General features: G+C 38.2%; 1 protein-coding gene across 2 annotated transcripts in view; it reads right to left on the reverse strand.

Annotated features, from left to right (window-relative positions):
- PPP2R3B (protein phosphatase 2 regulatory subunit B''beta) overlaps positions 1-23,806 on the reverse strand; it is a 50,386-nt gene extending 26,580 nt beyond the window's left edge. For both annotated transcript variants that reach the window (XM_009637657.2, XM_035892993.1), the window contains exon 1: positions 23,359-23,806. In XM_009637657.2, the coding sequence (XP_009635952.1) occupies positions 23,359-23,706 (348 nt within the window). In that variant the 5' untranslated portion in view covers positions 23,707-23,806. The remainder of the gene's footprint in view (positions 1-23,358) is intronic.
- Positions 23,807-24,127: the final 321 nt, after the last annotated feature.

Genomic DNA, 24,127 nt, shown 5'->3' on the forward strand with positions numbered 1-24,127 from the left:
AGCGAAGCAGTATGGCGAATTGCCTCAAGTCTCCAAGACAGCTAAAAAGCAAAATTAAAAAAACCCCTATTTGTCTTCATCTGGTCTTACACAGTTGATTCCGCTTAGAAGCAACATGGTTCTGATGCTAACATATGGAAGATTAGAGGAATGCTGTGGCAGTATTGTTTGAAATAAGCTTACATTAGGCTTAAAACCATGCCAAGATCATGATTCATCTTGCCTAACTCAGTCAGAAAGTTAAGACATATGTGAATGATCAAGCCCAGAGACACCTACAGAGAATGAACCTATGCTAAAAACAGGAGTTGGGGTATATACGCGTAAGTCTCTCCTCTGGCAACAAACTTTTTAGTCCCAGTTGCTTCTTCCCATCCAGACTTCAGTTTGCTATCCTTCAGTCACTGTCTGGCAGCTGGTTTTGGATGGGCTATAGAGACTAATTTTATCACACATGTTCCTCTTTCCTTTCCACAGTAAGAGACAAACATCTGATGCAGTTTTAGACTAGCTTACTTTGCTGTTAAGCCTTAAGTCAGATCTGTTCTCTGATCCAGTTTGGTCTGTAGTCACTTAAAATTTGTGCTACAGTGAGGGGAAGGAAACAGAAAAATTAATACACTTTTCCATAAAGTTTTTCTTCTAATGGTATATGTCTAGAAGAGTACTTCAAACTACACTGTTTCTGATTTTATACGTACTGGTCACCTGAATTGACACAAGGGAGCAGGGTTCAGCAACCCTCCCAGTGCAGTCTGAGTTCTAGGTAGCAGTTCCATGTTCACCTTCCAATTCCAACCAAACTTGCTGGGAGTCTCCTGCCTGCATGCCAGGTTGTGCACTCATCTCCATTTTACACCGATTTACTGCTATCATTCTCATCTCATTTATGCATGTACTTGGCAGTTTACTCTCAAGCCTATTTCTGTACAAAAGTCTATGGTCATTTGGTGTTGTCACTGAAAGCAAATGATAGTCCTCAATGCTAAACCAACTTTAGAGACTGAGCCATACACTGCTCTGTCCCATTCTGGCAGAATTAAAGTGTACTGAGTTTCTGGGATGGACACGTTCCAGCAAGCAATTCTGTGAGCAAATCAAAAGAGATTTAGTGAGGTTTAGAGCAGCCAGGAGTCCAGGATCCTTCTTCATGTTACAATAGCAAAAGTCTAAAGAATGGCCTAGACTTGCACTACAGCTTGCAGAAGTACTCAGAGGAATATGATGGAGTAAGAATGAGAGTTCCACGTCCTAAAAATACATTCAATTTCTTATTTGCTATAAGCATATAAAAACAGCTCTAAGGATGGAAACCTTTTGGATATTTGGTTTAACTATATGTCGAGCTCACTGTGTTCAGAAGTTCATAGTTCACCAACTTCAGCAAAATATCAATCCTTCTAGAGTATCCCTGGCTACCGAGTGGCAGGGATAAGCATCCACATTCATTTTACAATTTAATGTTGGAAAATTCAGCTTAATAGCAAACTAGAATTCGTGTCTATTTTGTCACTGAAATACTGTTTTTATGGTAACCTCTGATTTTGAGATTAAAAAGAAGATTTTGTTAGTAGTTTGCTACCTGAAGCTAATTTCTCCCCTTATTTTAAGTTTCAAGACAGCAGAGTAAGAAGCAGCTCAGCTAGTTACTCTTAATTGCACGATAGCTAGGGAAATAAGCACCCCACCCAGTCTGAGTGAAGTCACTGTGGTAAGGGCCATCACTGCATAGTCTTGAAAGTCTTACTGAAGCTTAAAGAACTCTTTCAAGAATTTTTGATAGTTGCATAAATATCAGTAACTCTTTTCCACTTTAATTTAACCAAGCCATATTTAAGCAGCCAAAATGAGCCTCAAGAGAAAGCCACTGAAGCCTCAGTATTTCAGCAGAGCATGCAAACTTTGGACCATCTACACAAACCTATTTGAGATGGCAGGTAGTGGCATCCAGGAAAAGCTTCCACATGAAACTATGGAATACATTCCATAGACACCATCTTGCATATTAAAATTAAAACCACATTTAACTAAAAGCATGTGTAAATGGTCACCACAGACAAGTCATAGTACATGCACACATACAAAAGTAGCAGGCAATAAACAAGCAAACGCTGGAGAACCGTCAAATGGTCAAAACCTGATTTTCACTAGTTCAGTGAAGACTGAACTCTCTGAGATAAATTAGCGTCACTTTCCTGCCTGATACCTAACCATTATAGCACACACTTCCCATTCTCCTCATTTTCAGTAATATATATGCTGCACTAACAGACCTCTTATCTAAGTTCTACAACTCTGATTTTGGAAATACCAGGATTCTCCTGATTTGCAGCTTGGTATAGCTGACATACACAAGTCATGCAGTCCTGCTGGGAACTGGAAGACACTACTGCAAGTGCATTATTACTGTAGAAAAACCTCCAAACATACATTTGGGTTTTTGTACAGTCACGTAGAGCTTCAGCATCAAAAAAAGGTCCAGCTACACAGTTAGAAAGAGTTTAATGATTTATTCAGAAATGCCCTGGGGTGGGGATGGAATGGAAAAAAGAAGGAGTAGTTACCTCCCTCCAAAGCCATGAGCACAAGAGATCTTTGCATATCACACGCATGTCCATCAGTAACTTTATTTGCTGACAAAACTTTTACCAAAGGCTTAACAGTTTACTGTGGCTGACCAGTGAAAAAACTTTTTGTCTCCTCCACATGCCCTGCCAATTTACAAAAGGAAAAAGGTGCAGATTATAACATTAAAAAAGGGCAAGATTCTTCAGAAAAATCTGCCCTGTGAAGGCAACAACTTCTATGTTCTGTGATAAGACAGAAATGGTGCAAAAATATTAGTCACTGGCTGCGAGTTGTTGTCAAACAGCCTCCATTTTATGAATTATGCCAAATCAAGTATCCCAGTCACTAATATATCCAGTTTGTCACATAGCTGCAGTTTTTTTCAGAAAATATTCCAGTTGTAGGTTAAATCAGCACTCCTATTCTTTACTGGTATATTCTGTTACCCCAGCTGTTTTTGGGAGGCAAGCTGGTAAGATCCTCTTAGTACACGATCATTTTGATTATACACAGCCAATGGACCACACTGGCACTCACTACCTGCAAAGGAGTCATGACTGCCTAAACATCATTTTAATGGTGAAAAACTGACAGACAGTTACACCTGAGGCAATGCTAACACTTGTCGAGGGAAAACAGCCCTTTGTCAGGACAGGCCATCAGTCCAAGATCAAAAGTAACAAATAGTGGTAAGACAGGCATCCACTCAATTCTTAAACTCTGCAATAGCTTCTCATCCTTCCATGTTCACAGCAAAACAAGTTTCAATCACTTGATGCAATTGAGCATAAGAAAAATTCACTCAAACAAGGAAAGTACCAGCAAGCTCAGCCTTGTTACTGAGCTGCAGAGCATTCTGTCAACTTCTTGTCTGACAACGCCCCAACAAATTCCAACTTGGACAGTTGCAAAAAACAGTCTCATATTCCTCTTACCCTGTAAGAGTTGAAGAGTATTTTATATGAAAATGTGCCAAACCGTTTCAGGCTTTCTAGCATACGAAGTACTACCATCAGTCACAGAACATCTACTATTTGTAATCACTAATGCTACAAAGGTATGGGAAGTATGTTAAAATGGAGAAAAGGCTAGTGAAACTTTTATTCCAAGGAAAAAAATAAATAAATTGGAACTCTTCACTGTCTGAATCGCTGGGTCAAAACACAGCTACGGAGGGAACTGACATCTAGATTCTTAAATCATGCATGCAAGTAAAGTAAGCTGTAACATGAACTTGCACCGTATTGGCTTTTCTACAGAAACAGGGCACATTTGCATGAATTTATTACCAGCCACAAGCAGGTGAAGAAGCTGCTACCATAGGGTAGCCAATACATTTTGAGCTCAAACCAGTAGTCTCTATTGCAGAAGTGGTAAAAAACTCTCAGTTGGCTTACAGCTTCCTTCAAAAGGTTAGAGCTTAAGACCTGGCAAACCATTAGCCAAATCGTCCACTGACCATTAATGGAAAACCTCTCATCTTAACTAGCCAGTCTCAGCAGGCAGCTTAGATATTTTTATTCTATCTTAAATGTTGTCATCTGCTCCAGAAAACTGTCATTCTATCAGCAAACAAGCATCAAGTGTAACTATTAGCTACGGTTGGAATGAGATTTCTATCCTCCTCCCACTCCCACAAACACTTTGGTTTTGTTCTTTAAAAAAAAAAGAAAGCATTTGTGTGCCCGATATAAAACTATTACGTAAAAATGGATATCGTGTCCTTCCTCTGTGGTGTTAAAAGGTCTCCAAATGAAGTTAAATTAGAAAATTGATGCTAGTAGGACAGGTGGCCTGCCAGAGACGTCTAATGGTTACAGAACCTACTTCTGGGACTCTAGTTGTAAAACCAACTGCCTCACTTAAACTTTTTAAAATTCATTTTACCTCAGAAATGGGAATGTTATCTTCATGACTGGAAGAATCAGTGCACTACAGCACAACCACACACCAGCCCAGCACACACCAGCACCTACAGGCTCTGTATTCATTGCCGTCTTGAATGTGCCACAAGCATGTACAAAGCATTTCAGTAACAGAGGCACTAATGTCTAAACTTACTTCGTTCAGAAGGAAAGCCAATCTTGTGAGGCACTGCAGAAGTTGAAGAAATAGTTCTCATACAGCTGACATAAATAGCACGCGTAAGCAGTGTTTAGTATCGCTAACAGGTGGCCATGGAAGCAGTTCTCTACTTCCACACTGAGGTGCGATACATAAAGCTACAGGAATCACCAAGTAGTAACAGCAGATACAGGCATGATGCATCAGAAAATACACCAGCAGTCAGTTCTGGCACTGACATTCAGAGGATTAATTCAAGATTTAGGCCAGTTTTTTTTTTTTCCTCTCCTTTTTTAAATCACCACGTTTGGCACAATTCTATTTGACTTCAAAAAAGTCTAGTTTTAAAGTTAGAACTCAAACTGTTCTACAAGGTGACGTGGCCTCTCAGTAGCAAAAAATACCTGTTTTCCTAGTTTAACTAACACTGAGTTACTTGGGTATAAGTGTGCCACTGTACACAGATGTATTTTATTCTGTTGTAATTTTGTTTCCAACTTCAGACATTTTTCTTGCATAGCCTGGGTAATGCTGTTGCTTATATTCCAGCTCTGACAGGTAGGGATGTCACCAGCTGTTGGCTAAAACACTCTGCTCAGCTATCAGCAGGTAATAAGCCTTTCAGTTCACATCTTTAAGTTGCCAGTACATTTGAAACGGTGATAGTTTCTCCTCCCTCCAAAGTTGAAGCTGAATTATGAGCAAGATGGACACAGTGCCTCTTCAAGCATTTCCAGTTCACTATATTCCGTAGGTGTTGAATTACTTAAGAAAGGTCTTTCTTACAAGCAAGACCAGGAGAAGCTTGACTGAAGTTCTACTGAGTTTTATGCAGAGTTATCTATTCAAAAATTTAGTTCCCAAAAGTAACAGAGAACATTTCAACAATTGTGAGGTTTTTTTATCTTCCTTTTGAGAAACCAATCTTTCCAGAAAGCCCTATTTTGCTCAGTTTTATCAATTTTCATTAATAAATGCAACCACTGTGAAACAGCCTGCTCCACCACTTCCCAGAGCCACCCACCTCACTACTGGTTGTCTATTTAAAGATCTTCATGAAACTTGATTTGCTACACTCCAATGACCACCCCTTCCAAAACACAGGGGATTACCTACACAGATTACTTACATGGCGCTATGCAAAAAGCCACTGCCTCAGAATTCCTAGAACCTGTGGAAGACCCCATCACTCCAACCCACCTCAGAGCTGATGTTAAGCCACATCTTATCTCATCCATCACCATTACTCTTTTTTTTTAATTTTAAGAGGCTAGCTTTAATAGTACTAAGCCTCTTAAAAGAGCTTCTGCCATTTGTTTAACAGGTTATAGAAACTGTGTGGATGGGAAAAATTGTGAGTGTAGTAAAAGTAGAGAAAAGCAGATTGGCTTCCATTTCTGTTTGATTTTAGCATTCTAATTTTACATCATATTCACAAACTGTTCTGTCTTAAAGCCAATATTTACAGCGGTATAGGAGGTTGTAAACTCCGATGGCAGTGAAGCTTAGCAACTGAAATGAGACAAATTTTTCAAGTTATTCTACAAAAGCTCTAAGTAGTCTTTATTTTCAACATGATTTTTTTTCAATGATTATGCAAATTATTAATAGCTATTCTTTGAAATGCACCTAACCCATGAGGACAACTTAAAATTAACATTAACATGAAATGTCAGGTAAAGAATGTCCATCTTCTATTCCAACAGTTATCAGCACTCGTTTTTTTAAGGTACTTTGAAAAAAGGTCTCAGAATCATGAAGTTGAAGTATCATTTTAAAAGGAAACCTTGGCTAAAATACTTTATATCAAATTGAGCAAAGACAGACATCAGATTTTAGTTTTATACTCCAATTAAGTCTGTTTTGCCCACATAATTTTGTCTGTAATATAATTAAGTCGTTTAACACACGTTATTCTACAATTGCCATTTACCCAAGAAGCGCAAGTCTGGTGAAAAATACTTGTTCATTGTGTGCATTGTAAATTTACAGCTGTCACCATGCTAAACCAGACCCTCCCCCCCCCCATTAGACAAGCTGTTTTCTAAAGCACGTAGTTGCTAGTAGATATGCATTACCATATTACATTGAGATGCATTCTAGCTCAACACAAAAAAGCCCTGTAAAAGCGCAAGTGATCCAACTATCATTCGATGAAAGACAGATCAAGTTAAGGGGCACCACACAAGGTAATACAGTGTTTGTTTACAACAGGGTGCCATGACTAGACTAAACTTGCCTCATGCTCTGAGGTGCCTAAATATTAGCCCATACTGCTACTTTTAGGTAATTAAGATCGTATTTTCCTGCTGTTTCTGTCAACAAGTTTCTTCTTCTGTCTCCAGCTCAGCACAAAAGATTCAAGTTGTAAACTACTTCCATTCACAAGTTTATGCCGAATGGCATAAAACAGCAGGGTCAGTACTTGCATTCTGCTTTGCACAAACGAAAAAACATTGCCTATATAGCTCACCTGAAAAATTTGAAATAACGTAGGACACAGAAGGCTAACATATTTTTAGGGTCATAGGGCTCTATGGCCCTCTCTTGAAGGTCACCTGAAAGGGACACTAGTGCACTGAATTCAAAATTAACTAGCAGGCTATATTTAGAATAATTTTAAAAGCCAGAAATCCTAAGATAATGTAATTTTTATTCAACTGCTAAACTTTCCTTAATTAAAAAAGGGTAAAAAGAGTCACACATACCATCACTGATACACCTTTAGTACATGAATTAGAAGCGAGGGTGAGGTGAGGACAAAGTGAATGCTTTCACATACCACCAAAAGCCTTAAAGTTAAGCATGTTCGAGGAAATACCAACTTTCAGTTTCTCCAGTAAAACAGTTGCACGCTTCCCCCTCCTCCCCCCCCAAAAGACAATCTCTTTGAACATTCACTCTGTAAGTCGTCTTCCTTCTAATTATGTGTTTCAAATGCTTCTATTCTCAATTATGAGCTCACTTTAAAATGGTGGATTTAACTCACTGCTGCAGAACAGCAAAGGGGCACATGTGTAAACCATGTAGCAACAACTGATCTCATCTAAATACAAAGTCCAAAATAAACATAATCCAAAGGAATTCAGGATCATCATGTAAGTACAAAAGCACCTTTTAACATATTATGTTTGAGTTAGTAAAGTTACAGCTTATTTCAGTGTATTTTATATGCCTAGTTTCAGTATAAAGTAAATTAAAGCCCCTGGGGAAATGCATGCAGATTATGATTATACAGCTTAAGGAAAAGAGTCTTTAAAAGTCTAATAGCATTAAGCGCACCAACGTGCCACTGCATATGCTGCTGTGCAAGCATCGTACTTTATCTATGCTACACGCTTCAGTAAACTCTCCTCGTATTTTGTTTGCAGAAAACTACCTGCACAGCCTTCTAAACCACAAAAAAATCATCAGATACTGAACAGACTATCAAAATCCTGCTAGCTGCGGAAGAACTTGCATGTCTTTCCTGCAATTTGCATGGTTGCGAAGGCACAACTGACAACAATAACTTAATTGTATAAGAACTGAAAGACAAACCTGGACCTGCTGAAAAGCTTTCAGTCTCTTCTTGAATCTAGAAGGTAAAACAAAATCGCATCCTCGAGCTAGCAATGCCAACTCCTTTCTTAGATCAGGATCTTGCCGCAAAGAAATCTCCTTTATCCTCATGCTTTCGGATTTCATATAATGTCTGTGTGTGCCAGTCCAGGCACTTGAGTCCCAGTAAACAGCAGAGCTGTTGTATTATCACACAGTGCCACTTAAAGCAGCAGCTGCGCCCGAGTTCTGTGATATTATAAGAGGGTCAGCTCAACTTCGCCTGCTCCATACATTAAAGGGAACTTGGCTGGAATCGCAAAAACAGATTGGAAAGTCACTTTGGGGGCCTGCCCTTTCGCACACGCATTCCAAAGTCTAAATGGGACAGTATGGAAAAACACAAATCTGTTTGGAGGAGCATCTATAATAGCAGCTTCCAATTATAAAAAAGCAAGCCTTAGAGGAATGCGGAGGCCAGCCGTGGTCATTTTGTAGCTTCCTCCTCCTCCTCCTCCTCCCATCCCCCTCAGCTTTTCCTTCTGTCACAAAACACTCCCTGTCTAGCTTCAGTGAAGTTCCTCATCCAAGGATAAGGCTTATTACACAGCAATTAAAAAAAAGCTGCAGACAGACTCTCAGAGAGGCTCACATAGTTTCATGAAATAGATCTTTTTTTTTTTTTTACAGTCATCTAGATCTCAGTTACTGTATCGCAAGAATCTAATCATTCAAATGCTAAGGCAGAAAGTGGTAGCAGAAATGAATCAAAGTTTACCACAATGAAATGCTGCTTTAAATCACTTTTTACAGAAAAGCTACGTTAGAAATATCAATGATGTAAGAAAATCTGAAAGAAGTCGACAGGATACTTTTTTTTTCTTAAATGGGAGTTTTATAAACATTAACATCCACATGCTAGATTGCATACCTGTCACATTTCAGCAGCACTAAACTTAGATTCAACTACCACTCTATTTTCAGTTTATTGAATCTCAAATACATTTTATGGAGGGGTGAGGCCATGTTTTAGTCCACAGCAATCTTCTTCCCAGAAACAGAAATCTGATAAGCTTTTTTTGTGGAAATTAAAGTGATCTTCTACCCTTTCTCCTTTATGGTTTTAGGTACATTAATTGATAACTGGAAGTTTTTACCTTTTAAATGGGTATACCTTTACCATAGCAATCTTTAGGAAATGCTACTATTTTGATGAAGTTTTTTTCCCCCAAATACCATCATTAGAGCTATGGGTATGGCAACTCTTGCTATTCCAGTTCAAGCTGTGACCGCTCTTAGCACCCCCAAATTCTCCAAGATGTTGGTATGTTGCCCATTTCTTATCTGTACCTTGTCATATACAAGTTTAGTTACTAATAGCATAAAAGGAAAGATCAGGCCACTCTTACCCTGTTTTCAGCCCTCATGCTTTAAATAAGGCCACTTTCTTGATTACACAAAGATGTACACAGCCCAAGAAAAACATAAACAACCCTTTCACCACTAAGTTCGTGATTTCTCATACTGGATTGCATTATTTTATTCCCATGCTGAGTCACCTATAATCTTTAGCCCTATTCATCCATTCATAGCCATGCTGTCATGTAACAATATATTAAAATCCCACAGTAAATATCCTTGTGAGGTTAAGAAAAGGAAACTATGAAAAAGTACTAGTGAAACATGATTTGTCTTAAATGGATCCTTTTTAGTTTATCACACAGTTAGAAAGTAAATGATGACAAAAAGCCTGTTTTCGTGTTCTGAATTTAGTATCCAGTTTCCCCCACTTGCTTCTTTATTGCAACTCATTATGAAGATATTTGTTTCTTTCGGAAGTGGGAGAACAAGAAAGGAATTGACCAGGCAAAAGTCAGACACATTGTGGTTGGCATGACCAGACTATCAAACTGCATTGAGCAAAACTGGCTGTCACTCACTGTCTTTTAGGAAGATCAAATCAACTAACCTGTGATAACCCTTGGGGCACAGGGAAGCCAGCAGGGAGCTGGGTGTGCAGAACACAACAGGAGCATGCCTGGAACTTGAGACGAAGGACTGAGGTGTTAGAGTAGGAGAAGAATCCTACTCTGGCAACAGATACACGTTCCAGACCAAGATATTTGGGGAAGGTCAGGAAGGTTGTATTGCAAGGCAGACTGCATTTCAGGTTAGGCAAAACAGGCCTTACTCAAAGCAAGGAAAGGTATCTTCTCACCTAAATTGCATTCCATTTTCACCCCTTTTCACCAGGTGATGCGCTCCCATTCACTACTACATTCACAGTCTTGTTTGAGGTGGCTGTAGGATGCCATTAAGATGACTGACTGCCACATGGAGAGCGAACCTAGAAGACTGGAGCTCCAGTTCACCTGAACCTGCTGAAAGAGCCTCAGGAAGAAATCAGTGTTCTGAATTCCAATTTTGAAAGAGTTGCAGATTTCCCTCCTTTTTTCAAATGGAGCACAGAGTTTGCCACCACTTAACCAGCATGTTATGTTCAGTATTTTGAAGATTTTGTATTTCACTGTCATATTACTTCACTGCCTGAGGTAGATGTTAAGTCAATCCCACTGTTAGCCCAATACTGTTTTAGCACTATTGTCACTAGTCTGGTTTCAAACCTAGCGGTCATTTACATACCTGCGTCAAAAGTCCACGGGTTGCAATATATGAAGAATCTACAGGCAACTGAGCATTTAGTTGCAATAGACTGTGAGAGAAGTAGGCTGGCAGCAGTCAATCACCTCCTTCTCACCATCTGAATGGAAAAAACTTTCACATTGCCACATTTAAGGAGATAGAAGCATTTGTAAAGCAATGAGGTCTAGAATGCCCTAAGATCTGTTTTAACCTTTCCAGTTGTGAATTAGCCACAGGGGAAAAGGAAAATCAGCTTCCACCCAGATTGAACTAGGAATGTTCAGGTATAGTGTTACGTTTATTCTAAATCTGAATTCTCTGCAGCGAAAGCTATGGCAAAATCCTTTCCTGGGTGAAGGGCTGGATGCCAGCCATGAAGCTGTTCAAGTATCCTGGCAGCTTATTATTAGCTAGATAAACAGAGGGGAAGATGCATGCTCAGAGCTTCCTTCCAAAGCTAAAGATACACACTATGAATGGATCTGACTCAAGGGACTGTGGCTAAAGAGTTTACCACTAACAGAGAACGGCACATACACAACAGCAGTGTAATATTTATGTAGCTTTAACACAAGAGTATTCAAGTGAGATAGAGATAAGGATCACAAATATTTTGGGTAATGTGGAAGAAACAGAAACCTGAAAAATACCTCAAAAACACCTTAAGCATTTGCCTACAAAGACGCAATTTCTTGTCAGAAGCATACCTTGACAGCAGATTTAAAGTCTTAAGAGATTATGGGGAACTGGCCTCAAGACTTCGAAAAAAGCATCCAAGCATTAAGTTAAATATGTAGTAAGATGTATTCAGCCATACAAAACCTTTAGCTGCTGGGGTCCAGTCTTCAACCCAGTAACATGTGAACCAAGATGACAAAAAGCCTCTTTGGCCGTTTGAGACAGTTTAAGTAAGTGTGAATGAGCAAGCCCAATGGCAACAGTATGAAACCTAACAGAATCCCTCAGCCTGCGATGCTGCAGAAATCAGGAGCGGCTCCTGGGTTAACTGTGAAAAGAGAACTGTCACATCACAACAGTCAACTAAAGGGATATGCAACTGGAGTAACCCTTCCAAAAGGAACTGATTAGTGAGGGGCAGAAAAGAGCAGTTAAGAGAAGATAACTAAGGCAAGGTAGCATCTTTAACAATATAGAAAAAAGATGAAACAGCATGACTAACTTAGTACTAAGATATATTTCAGATGTTTACGGTGGAAAAAAGGCACTGTTAGTACAAGCAGATATATATATACACCTCAGGAAGAGATATATACATATATTTATATATAAAAAGTCAAGCAGTTAATGATGCTAAGTAAAACACAGCTACTGTGAGGCAGGAAAGACAAAGAAGAAATTACATAAATATACCAGAAGACAAATGAAAGCAGCAACTCTTTGCTACACTAGGAAAACAAGCAAACAATACAAAAAGTCCTGAAATGCTGGGTTCATTTTTTTTCCTCAGTCTTCACAAAAAATTGTGACTAGACTATCACATTATTTAATATTATCAAGAGTTATTTTTAGACCAGATAGTCCATACCTAGCCTTTGATCTACTGAAAGATGCTGGAACTAGATAGGCCCCATTATTTGCATAGTAATTAGACATTTGATTGATAATTATTTGGTTTCCAACTCAGGCCAAAGCTCCATAGTCAGACTGAACTTCTAACAAATCTAACCCAATTTCTGCAAAACATAGTAGATGCAAATAGTAGATGTAAACAACATCACACTTCAGTAAACATAATGCTTCTTGAGTATATGCATTATTTACACTAGTCCGCAGATATTCAATCCTGCGGACCAGTGGCAGCCTGTGGATCATTGTTGTAACAGCAGTTCAAGGTAATGAGTAAAAACCAGGGAGAAAGATTAGACCACGATGTCTATCTCAGTCACATTTCATTTTATGACCTAAGAAGTGAGAAAACACGACTTAGGCAGGCTTGGTAGTATCTGCAGTACTTTTCTGCTTAACCCTATATATAGCAACATCCAGTGTTGACAGTGTCTAAATAAATGAATGAAGAATGACAGTGTTTCTCTTTGAAATAATTCTAAAACTGCCACTCAAGTCTTCAAGAAGGCCTTTGCACGGGAAAACCTCTTTATAGCAATGGACTAGAGTCTCCGTTGTCCAAGTGCGTTACTTTACATTATTATGAGCAATAAACAAAACATTCCCTCCTCAAGAGACTACTCTACATAGCAAGATTTATTGACCTTGAATTCTAGTAGAGCAGGTACTGTAAAACATGAAGTGTCTAGAGAATGGGAAAACACAAGAATAAATGGGAAGTAGCAAAGAAAATTATGGTTTTTATCCATGTAACTGCCTAAACAATCAAGAATATTAACATCTATTGACAAGGTGACCCACTTGGGGGTGGAGGAGAAACCCACTAGTACTGATTTTTCAATATTGAATTCACAAATACTGATTTTTATTTTCATTTCCCAACCACCCTGACTCTATCCTGCAATAAGGATGCAGGAGGTTGAAACCTATCTATCCTTATACTCATGGATAAGGAAAAGGATTTAATGGGATCCCAAATAACCAGTTTTCAGGCATTTGGCTAACTTGCTTCTTGCAAGTAACTTCTCCTTTGGATGAGAGTCACCCCTTTTCAGCAGTACACTGACAAAACCCAAGGGAGACAAAGTCTGTAATGTCTAGAACACAGAAGGAATCAAGTTATTATGCTCATTCACAGATATCAGCTACCTAAACTGATTGCTTTAAAGTCATTGATAGTGTTTTGAGTATGGTGTGCTACACTGATGAACTGCTAGATGTTGTTACTGTGTAGTTAAGAAATCTACCTTCACAAGGAGAAACTGATCCTTTGACCTTGGAAGGAAGTTCATGTGAATCTGGGTCTAGATGCATTTTTTTTTTTTTTTTGGAGGATGCAATCTCTCCCCCATAGAACATACAGACAATTAAAAACCGTGGAAGTCTTGCATGTGCATGCCTTCTCTAATGATTACGTAAATTTTCCAGTACTCTTGGATTAGACAGAGCAATGCCTGGATACTCTTTCCACAGTTTCTGGGAGAATCCAGAATTTCCAGGAGGAAAGACAGTGAATAAAAAGACACCGGTTAGATGTGAGATACATGGTCACGCTGGTAGCCCAGGAAGGACGGGCTGATCAGATTCTCTGCGCATTACCCAAAGAATGCCATGTATTTACACCACGCCATGGGCTGTTATCAGATTATAAGCAAGATAAGATACATGTCACCTTGCTATGATTACACTGCCTGGACTCCAAAGACATAGCATGGTCCTTTTTAGATTGCTAACTGCATCTGGCAGACAAACTTCAGCAAGCGTCAACACTAGATACTACAAAACTCAAGCCTGACAGTTAATGGATGGCTTCTATACCTTTCAGAACAATTCTCACATTCCCTGCTATCTTAGGAGAATATTATCAGTTTATATTTTATTTATCTGTGTATAGCATAAACAGAGTTTTAATGGAAACAGGTTGTTGGAACAGTGCTCTACAGATGGAATCTAGTTACTATTCATGATCTTCAGATTGCTCTATTCATCAGATCATGAAAACCAGGTACACCTGAACTGATGCTGCTGAGGCAGCTATTAAACAGAGAAAGACATAAGCAAAATATCTAGTATGGATTATACAAATTAAAGTCACACTGGCTCTAAGAAGATGCGGGGGTTTCACATTTTAGATGAACCATGAAGCTACAGAGACTATCCACAACACACACATTTGTAACTTCAGCGAGGTAAGCCTCTGAACAGCAGAATAGGTTGAAATGAAGAATCGGTTCAGGCTGATTCAGGATGCCACTGAGATCTTCCTAGAGGAGACAGCAGCCTTTATAATGGAGTCTAATGTTATGCATTATGCAACTTTTCAAAGTCACACAGGCCAGTTTGGATATTTAGTCATTTCTAGATCAGTGTTATTTACCTTGTATCACCTTAATTTAGAAGTTTACAGAGTAATCTGGTATAAAGAACATGAATGACAATGTTTTATAACTGTCCAGCAACATATTTAAACATTGCACCAGCTGTTCAGTACTTCATCATTTTGACATGAACTGAATTTTCAATCGATCCTTTCAAAAACACATTTCTATCTTGGAATTTCATAATTTCCAAAACTAGAATGATTGGTGTATGAAAGTACAACCACTACTTTAATTCCAGCATCACAGGCTAACAGGACATGTAATTTAGTCTCTGAAATCACAAGACAATAATTTTGAGTCAGTGACAGCTGCAGGACAGCTTCTTGCTTACGCTTTCACTTGATATTTCCCTACCCTGAAGCTCTTAAAGCAAAAGCAACAAATCGGGAAGCTTAAGGCACAGACCTTGTTCCTCCAGTCAGTCAGTAAGATTGCAAATTGTAATTTACCAAACAACAACACGATTTCTGGTAGAATGCCTAGAGACTTACTCAAACTAACGCTACTGTGTTGATCATGAATCAGTATGAAACCACTGCTGATACAGGAAATGGAGAGGCAACAGAAACTGTACTGTTTTTTACAGAGCTAAATGAAAAGCCATGCACTTCCAAACTTGCAAGAAGGGTACAATGGTAAAGGACAAAGCAAAAAAAAAGAAGGCAGAGCAAAGAAGCTGGTCACTGGTAACCAACTGAACTTTAGCTTCCAGTATGGAAACTAAAGGGCCAACCATTACACACGAAGAAATAGGACTAAGCAATCAGACAACTTACAGAGATATAACACCACAAATGCACTGATGGAACATCAACAGTACTCTTGACGAGCGATTTCCTCCATTTTCCATCACTGGACGTCTTGATGTGAAGTCTAAATATTTTTTGAACACACTAGATCTTTCTAAAATACTAAGCTTAAATTTGTTACTTGATAAATAAGCAAGTAGTCAAAATTCCAGGAGGTATTCTTTAGTCTGTTAACAGCAAGTAGGACAACAAGATTGGTGATCTTTTTTTTAAAATCTTAAGTTACAACAGAAGACTTAAGTATGTGCTGTAAATGATGACTATTCGTGAAGACTAGTAGTAGACCGAAGACAAGTCGAGCCCATTAAATGCTTTCAGCATTACTTAATTTCAAGTAGCTTGCTTTATTTCTTAGTCAATGAAGCATGTCACAAGGATGAAGATTACAATGTATCAGTGACAATCATATCTAGTAGAAAAGTTTACAAAATCTAGAACAGTATTTGTTTAACAACACAAATCTAGCTTCTAAAGGAATAAAACTGTTTAGAAACCATTCTCCTGGTTCTGCTGAATTCTAAAAACAGACTAACTCAGGCCATTTCATAAGCTCTGCAACCCTTGTTTTGTCAAGATAACATCAAGAAGGTCCAATCAAACCTTGTTCATGGTGGGCACATTTACAACTCCATTTTATAGATCTTTTGCAATGTTTCCCTTGTCACCCACTCATAAAGGTCTTTCCCTGAACTCTCCTTGCATACAGATTTCTATAAACATTGCCAAAGTCTCCTTTTAGTCTTCCAATTAGTCTCATTTGTTGCCTGAAATCACCCCAAGTTTCTAGTAAGATCTGCACAGAACAAATATGTAAGGCTAGTTCCACACGAAATGAATGTATGCACAAGGTTATTTAAGCACATATCCCAACAGCCCTAAGAGCCCATTATCCCTGCAAGTACCTGTGGTCAAGAAATGGTACATGGATGGCTGAACAGTTTCTAGCTATTTTTATATAGAATAGTGATTGCTATTCAAAAAGGGCACATCTAACATGAAGTACCAGAATGCACTTTTAAAAACACCTCTTCATCACTGGTTAGCTTTCTATGGACCCATTTTAAGTTGCATCTGTTGTTCACAGAACAGAAGCTAATCTTTTCTTCAAGTTAACCCAATAGTATGAATGTCTTGATAGATAAGAACACCACACTAATCCAACCCAACACAGAGGAGTTATTTACATATTATGCCACAGTCAGAACATTAAATTTAGTAACTGTTTGTTGTGGACTGCAGAAAACAATGACAGTGCTTAACTGGTATCTTCTTGAATCAACACAATTACTTAGGTTGTCTAACTTTCATTGAATTTTTCATGACAGTTGTGTGTGCAAAGCCTCTAAATTTGCAAGACTCAGCCATATGGTATTACCATAGGTATTTTGTAGATTTTTCTCATAACATCGCTTGCACAGAAAAATTCTGTGCAATCACTGACTAGGTCTATCATTGGTCAAACTAGTTCACTGGATGAACTGCATTAAATCATTTTGTACTGAAGTAAGCCCACACATACTTTTGGCCTCAAGCTTATTTCTTGCTGATGGAGTAAGTGTAGGGCATATGGAGAGGTTCTCAAAAATATAAGACAGGTTCTCAAACATCACTGAAGGAAAAAAAAAAGCCACCTCCTCTATATCAATATCTAATTTCCTCCCAGACTGACCACCTGTTAAAAGAATGAACTGTTTAAATGACTGATGTAAAGCTATAATTAAGCTTAAATGTTTTAAAAGACTGGGAAGATAGAAGCAACTGGAAGTAAGTAATGATCTCATACAACTATGAACTTTTTGTTAGTTTGCTTTTAAGTGATAGCTACTCACACAGAACAGAATGCCTGTGATTAATAAATTTCATCCAAATATTTGAATTTGTCCTGTGTCAGGATTCAGGTGAATTTTAAATTTGAAGAAAGCCATGTATAATTCTGAATTCAATTTTTCAGCACTAGAAATGCCAAAATCTCTTAAGACTGGATGCAGCATAAGAAATATTTATGAGTTTCCAGTAGGATAGAAATATCTTCTCTTCCAAGTGCAGCTGCCACTCTGAAAGAGGACAAAAGATCACTATTTCTTCTAACAAAGCACAATGTGTAAACAGAATTAGTACTACTGCTAAGAAAAGTGTAACATCTACGTCCCAGGGCATAGGATGCAGTTAGAATAAAGAGCACTACCAAAAAGCTACAACAGTGAATAACTTTGTTTCTCATTTATGCATAAAATGAATAGCTGGTTCTCTAATCAGGATAATGATTCTTCTATTCCAAGCTATTCAGCACAGCAAAGCCCAATAGCAACAACACAACATACTACCAGTGCTGCTTATGCCGACTGCTATGATTTCACAACACTTGAAACTAATAATGATTTTCTAGGAACGCCTATAGCTGCACTTTTCCAGACCTTAATACGAACTTCTGGCTGTCCTTCCTTTGTTGGCACCATAGAAGGACCTTTATTGTGAACACACTAGTGCTGACATCTGTCATAGTACCCTGTTATCATCGTGAAAGTACATCAGTTTGATACCAGGTTATTTACAGTCTGCCTTTAAGTCACGGGCTTGACTTGGAAGCCAAGTCCACCGTCCTCCCCACTTACTGATGAGACATGGCACTATTAACACTAGCTTTGCATAATACAGAGTTAGGGAGCGTATGTGCTAGACCACACTCAGTCCTGCACAGCGTAATCTGGTGTGCAGTGCAATGCTAATACAGCTTACGTAACCTAGACTTAAGTAGTTAACATTGCTTCTTGTATTAAGGTATACTAGGTAGCAACTCAGATGCAGACAACATAAAGGACTAGACACTTGAAATGTCAAGGCTGACATCAAAGCTTAATAACTACTTAAGTGAAAAGCTGGCAGGATTCAAACACTGTCATTCCTGTTACTTTTTGCATGTTTTATGAACAGCATTTCTCTCCTTGGTAGTAGAAGGTGGTCCCCAAAAACACTTACAGCACACCTGCAGAACATGGAGATAGTCCACTACTGGTCTAAAGGATGCAGGCCTAAGCCTAACTACCCTTTAATTCAAGTCATCAGAAGGCCTCATTTGTTCCAATAAGCAACTGTTAAGTGTTACTATGCTCAAACTTCTGTCAATGTTAAAAGCTTTCATTCTAGTCTCCCTTTAAACTAAAACAGATTCTAGTCGTACCATTCCATTTGAATCGAGTAACTAGTAACAAGTATTTGACAAGAATGGTAGTGATGAAAAAAGCTATGCAGCAATATAGTAAAGTAGTAAAAAAAATTATAAGTTACAGAAATACAGGACAATGAGCTTTAATTGTCACAGGATAACAAGCAGGAACAGTATGCTTATCAAGCAAAAGATATAAAGAAACTAATCCAAGAAGTACCTTTATATCAAAGATTGACCCTGCAGAGAAACGGAAAATTACTTTGAAGTACTTTAGATCATATCACATTCTCTTTGCACCACCACCCCCGAAAATGCCCATAGGGAATTCTGTGAATTGTTTCCCCAGATGCCTTGCACACCAGCTGGTTAGGATTAAACATCTTGCCTGCGGCATCTTTCAGGCCTTGAGGCCTGAGATTTTTGACACTGTGATGAACAGTGTACAATTGTGTATACCCCATATGTTTAAGATAATCTAGAGTGCCAGGAACACTGTTAAATCCATGTACAGTAGTGATACGGGTTAGAAGAAAGCTATGACATCTACTCCTCAAGTTTGAAAGTTACAGCTCTAGAATTTCCCTTCTTTACAAGGATATATAATATTCAAGACTTAAATGTTGAGATTTTCCTAGCCTCTAATTTTCTGTTATTTTAATACATTTAGTATACACAAATCACAAGCCTACTTGCAGACTACTGAGCACTAGCAAGCACTTCACACCACATAATGAAGACGACCAGAACTTTACAATTACAGTATTTGTACAATGGATGCAGTCAGACACTGACCTCACTCTGAATGACACCATGCAAGTTGAAGGGGAAGTACCTCCCCTAAAGGAAAAAAACCCCATACTCTAAACAAACACGGGTTTGTTTTCCCTTGCACTAAAACACACCATAAGAGGAATTTTCATGGTAGAGTTCTGTCTAGATTTCAGACTGTGCATGTGACTTAAGCCAACAGTTTATTCTGAATTAGTACTTTTTCCAGAACCTGGCTTTAAGTGCCCTGTCCAGATGAACAAATTGCTGTTTGAAGTGCCTCAGTTTTTTGTTCATCTTTACCATAAAGACCATGTAGGTGCTTTAATTATCCAAGAAATTACTTTGGAATTGTTAAGCAGTGAAGGGCTTCAGCTATCCTGAAAGACAGCAAATTCTCCTCTGACAAGACATTAACATTTCAGCAAAAAACAAGTGGCAACTTCTGAATTTTGGATAAAAATATAACCCTCAAACTTCAATTACAAGCTAACCACTGAAAAAGAAAAAAGATCTCCTTGAATACAACAGCTGTCAGCTACAGCACTTTCAATGCTGTTTAACAGTTGCCATCAGAACACAACTTGTTTTGCTCATATGCTACTGGCTAAGGTATTAAAGATAAAATATCTAATTAGTTTCAAGACTGGTCTTCCAAGAATGTTTCCTATTCTGCAAAACATGTTTTTCTAACAAGTACAGAAACCTGTAGCATGAAAATGTGGTTTCCTACACATTCATACTTGCTACCTAGTAATAACCTGAGGATGACAAGTTTTTGTTTGGTGTCCTTCAAAAAAGTTGCAGGAACAAAACCTGAGGATGACAAGTTTTTGTTATCAGCTTTATTGTTTGGTGTCCTTCAAAAAAGTTGCAGGAACATTTTAAGAAACAGGAAAAGGTGTACAGCAATCTTACCCATTATCAAATGTACTGATTCATCTCAGTGATACTGAAAATGTATCCTGCAAAATGAGTTTATTGCTTGCACGCTGAGAATTCCTGCATATAGTAAGAAAAAGTTTAATAAGAAGATGCCTAAGTTGACTTCTATAGTCCTAAAAGAAATAGCTCTCCAGCTCTTTTTATGGCTGAATGTAAAAGCCCTTTCCTAATATCACCCTCAGGCACACAGAGTTACACATGTTAACTTTTACCATTTTCCAGGACTGCTATTTAGAATTTAATTCTGTATTAGTGGACCTGCAGTACAAGCTTTCTTCTCAAATAGCTATATGAAACATCATCTTCCATTTATAGAACCAGATGAGGACCTCAAACTTACTTAAACTGAAATGAGATAAGTAAAACCATTGTGGCTTGATCTGTGAACCATGATTAAGTGCACAAACCCAGGTGCATTACTTTTGACACTACGGCAGGTAGTTTACAGATGTACAAGAAGGAAAAGGGGTATATTTTGCTTTCTATGAGAAAATACACTGTCATGGCAGAACATGCAATTATGCAGCTCTTGTTGGTATTATAAGAGCTGATACCTGCTCCAAATGTAATTTACACTTAAAGATGGGGAAACTTTCGGATGAAGATTCAGTTCAGCTCAATGATAAAGCCACAAATAAGTTTCTTACTGCTTGGAAACTTCCCCCTGCCCAACTTCTTGAAAAGACAAAAAAACCCCCACCAACCTAACCCTCTAGGTTCCCTCTCAGTACTATACAAACAATTCCAATTAAGTAAAGAATGTTACTCTTCATTATTCTCTTCTAGTTCTTCTTTATGGGCTCTACGTAAAGCAATCAACCAAGACACACAACGAGAAATTACAGTACATGAGTTAGCAATTATGTACAATTACGTAACAGTGGCTTTTAATGGAAACTCTTCCTTTGCTTGCTATTATCCGATACAAGAATAAACTGAGCATCTGCTAACTTTCTACATTTCACTAGAACAGGAAATATAATGGTATGAACAAAGGAAAAAAAAAAAAGAAAAGAGTGTATCAATTGTCATGTCCTGATTACACATAAAATACAAGTCCCTGTTATTTTAAAGTCAATCTAGACAAACTTGAGACTGGAAGTGTGATGTCTTGAAACTAAGAACAGGGGACTCCAAGTTGTCAAGCTAGATTTGAAAATTAATATTTATGAAATCAAGGCAACGCTTCAGATTAAATGTTTTAGTGAAAAGCAGTAGTCACGTTATTACGCCTGTGGGTTGAAAGGTAAGTATATACATTCAATAGATGCCAATAACAGACAAGTAGTAACTGATACTCTCAAACATCCTCAGCTCTAACCTCTCTACCCTTACCAACCTGAGAAGGCTTCCCTGGGACGCTGGGATGTTTTGTCAGTATATTGAGCTGGACACCAAAGTACATACAGTGATTGGGACCAACGACCGCTTACAACTTACCAGTATTATTAAATTATATGAATTTATAGTCCTATAGCAAACCCAGCATGCCTCTTAACAGCTGTTTTGATATAAGGCAGATCATATATGCAGTGCCTAGTTTTGTCAATCACCACATCATTTTCTATCCGGTTCTCGTTTTACAGTTTATGAAAAGGGCTTGAAATTAGATTGAACTGAACTGCAAGTTTAAAAAAATCTCAGGCTGGGGGCAGGGGTGTCATTCTTGTATAGTGGGCATTGTCTTTTATAAATCAAGACCTTCTTAGAAAGGAAGCATTGAGTGTACCATGCAGTACCAAAACAATTTGTTAATATGCAGATTCAGTGGAGCCAAATTTGAGTCTTGTACTAACAATAGTGCCTGGTATCATTAGACAAAGGAATATTTGCAGTCAAGGCAGTATGTTATAACAACAACACTGCAAACAGACACATGGACTTGCATTTAGCAGTAGAAGGGCCTGTTACTGAGCGTGGCATCTGAAGCATCTACACCTGGTTTGGGTTACCTCTGGCAAAAGTAAGTTAAACAAGAGGTATCCAGCCACTGTGATCTATTTAGTTTACTAAATAGCCTTTGTAAACTACCACATCTGATAGAATGTTAGTTTTTTTTTTTCTTTTAATATAAAGTGTGAGATATATTTCACAAAAGACATCTGTTTAGTCATGGCTATCTGGCACATCTATCCAAGTTTGGGCTTTTATAATTATTTCTCTTTTATTCTCTGACTCTAAATATGGGTCCTCCTCCACGCTGGACACTGCTCAGCAGACCCAAGGACATTATTGAAAACTACTTTTTTATTATAAGGCTATTTCTAGCCTTTTCACCACTTCTAGTATTTTCATGCCCATTAAGAAATGCAAGAATACAGATACTAGCCCTAACCTTATTGCATAGGAGAGGCGATACTTCAGAAAGCAAGAATCACTTGTTTTTACTTTTTATTCTCTATGCTGCACCCGCTGAAGCAAACACAACATGTAAATTGGTTGCAACACAGATCAGTAGTGCATGATGTTTGAAATTATAGCTCAAAACGAGGGTAGATATACCAAATCTAATCAAATTTACTAGATATGGAATTTTTAAAATTCCTTCCTCTCTGCAGTTTTAAAGAACAAGGGCAATATTGCTCTTGACAGAAAAAATATTGGAAATAAAAACCAATTCATTTTCCATTTTGTGTCAGGCATGTATGGCTTATAAAAAGCAACAGAGCTGCAAGGAGCCAAGACAGTCTTTTGGAAGTTTAGGCCACTTAGCCATTAGCGCTAGTGACACACAAAAATTGACATTTTATGTTCAGTGCTGCTGCTGCCGCTTCACTCCACTCCTAACACCTCCTGTGGGGAAAGGAATTACTTGCATAATTTGCCAATACCACAAAATTCAATTCTATTTAAACAAACAGGTCTAATAAGTAAGAAACAAACTTACTACTCTGGTTCCCGATGATCGACGTGTTGCTCTAACATTAGAAATGTTCCTTGGGCTGGCTGGAGTTGCCAATGGAAGAGTAGTAGAAAGTTGAGGAGAATTAAAAGACATCAAAGGCAATCTGGTCTCTCCTAATATGCATTGCTTGGCACTGGAATTTTTATTAGCAAGCCTCTCATTTTTACCATTTCCTGAATCTCCACTACCAATCTCCGTTTTCTCCTCATTCTTGATTCTTCTCAAGCAGTCCTTCAGTATCAGCTGAGTTGCAGGCTGACTCAGCCAGCACAAAAAGAGTTCATCCACCTTCATTTTCAGTACAGGTTGCAGAACTTTCCCAGGTGACATTTTCTACCAGTTTCCCTTTTTGTTGGATCAAATTCAAAATAAAGGTTTGACACTCATCTACTTACTCCACTTGACTTTCAGTGTTTCACAGACTCCAGGGTTCCTGTTAAAAAAAACCCTATTATTTAATCTTACAGCCCTCACAAAGTTTTGATATTTATTCCCTCAAGACACCAACAGGTGTTGTGAAACATACACTAACATGCGACTACAACATTTTGTAAGTGTAAGCCACTAGTCAGAGTCAAATCCAGAGGATAATTTCTTTTAAAATGATACTGTGTAAATGCTGGAGACTAGAGAGAAAGAAACCACACTCAGACTCTCCCAAAGAGCTATCTAATAAATGTGTTCCAAGAACATGTACTAAAATACACATTTATTATGACAAATAGCCTTGAAAAGACTTATAATTGAACCT

The sequence above is a fragment of the Egretta garzetta genome, unplaced genomic scaffold (genome assembly GCF_000687185.1).
Source record: "Egretta garzetta isolate BGI_Z169 unplaced genomic scaffold, ASM68718v1 scaffold370, whole genome shotgun sequence".
NCBI lineage: Eukaryota > Metazoa > Chordata > Aves > Pelecaniformes > Ardeidae > Egretta > Egretta garzetta.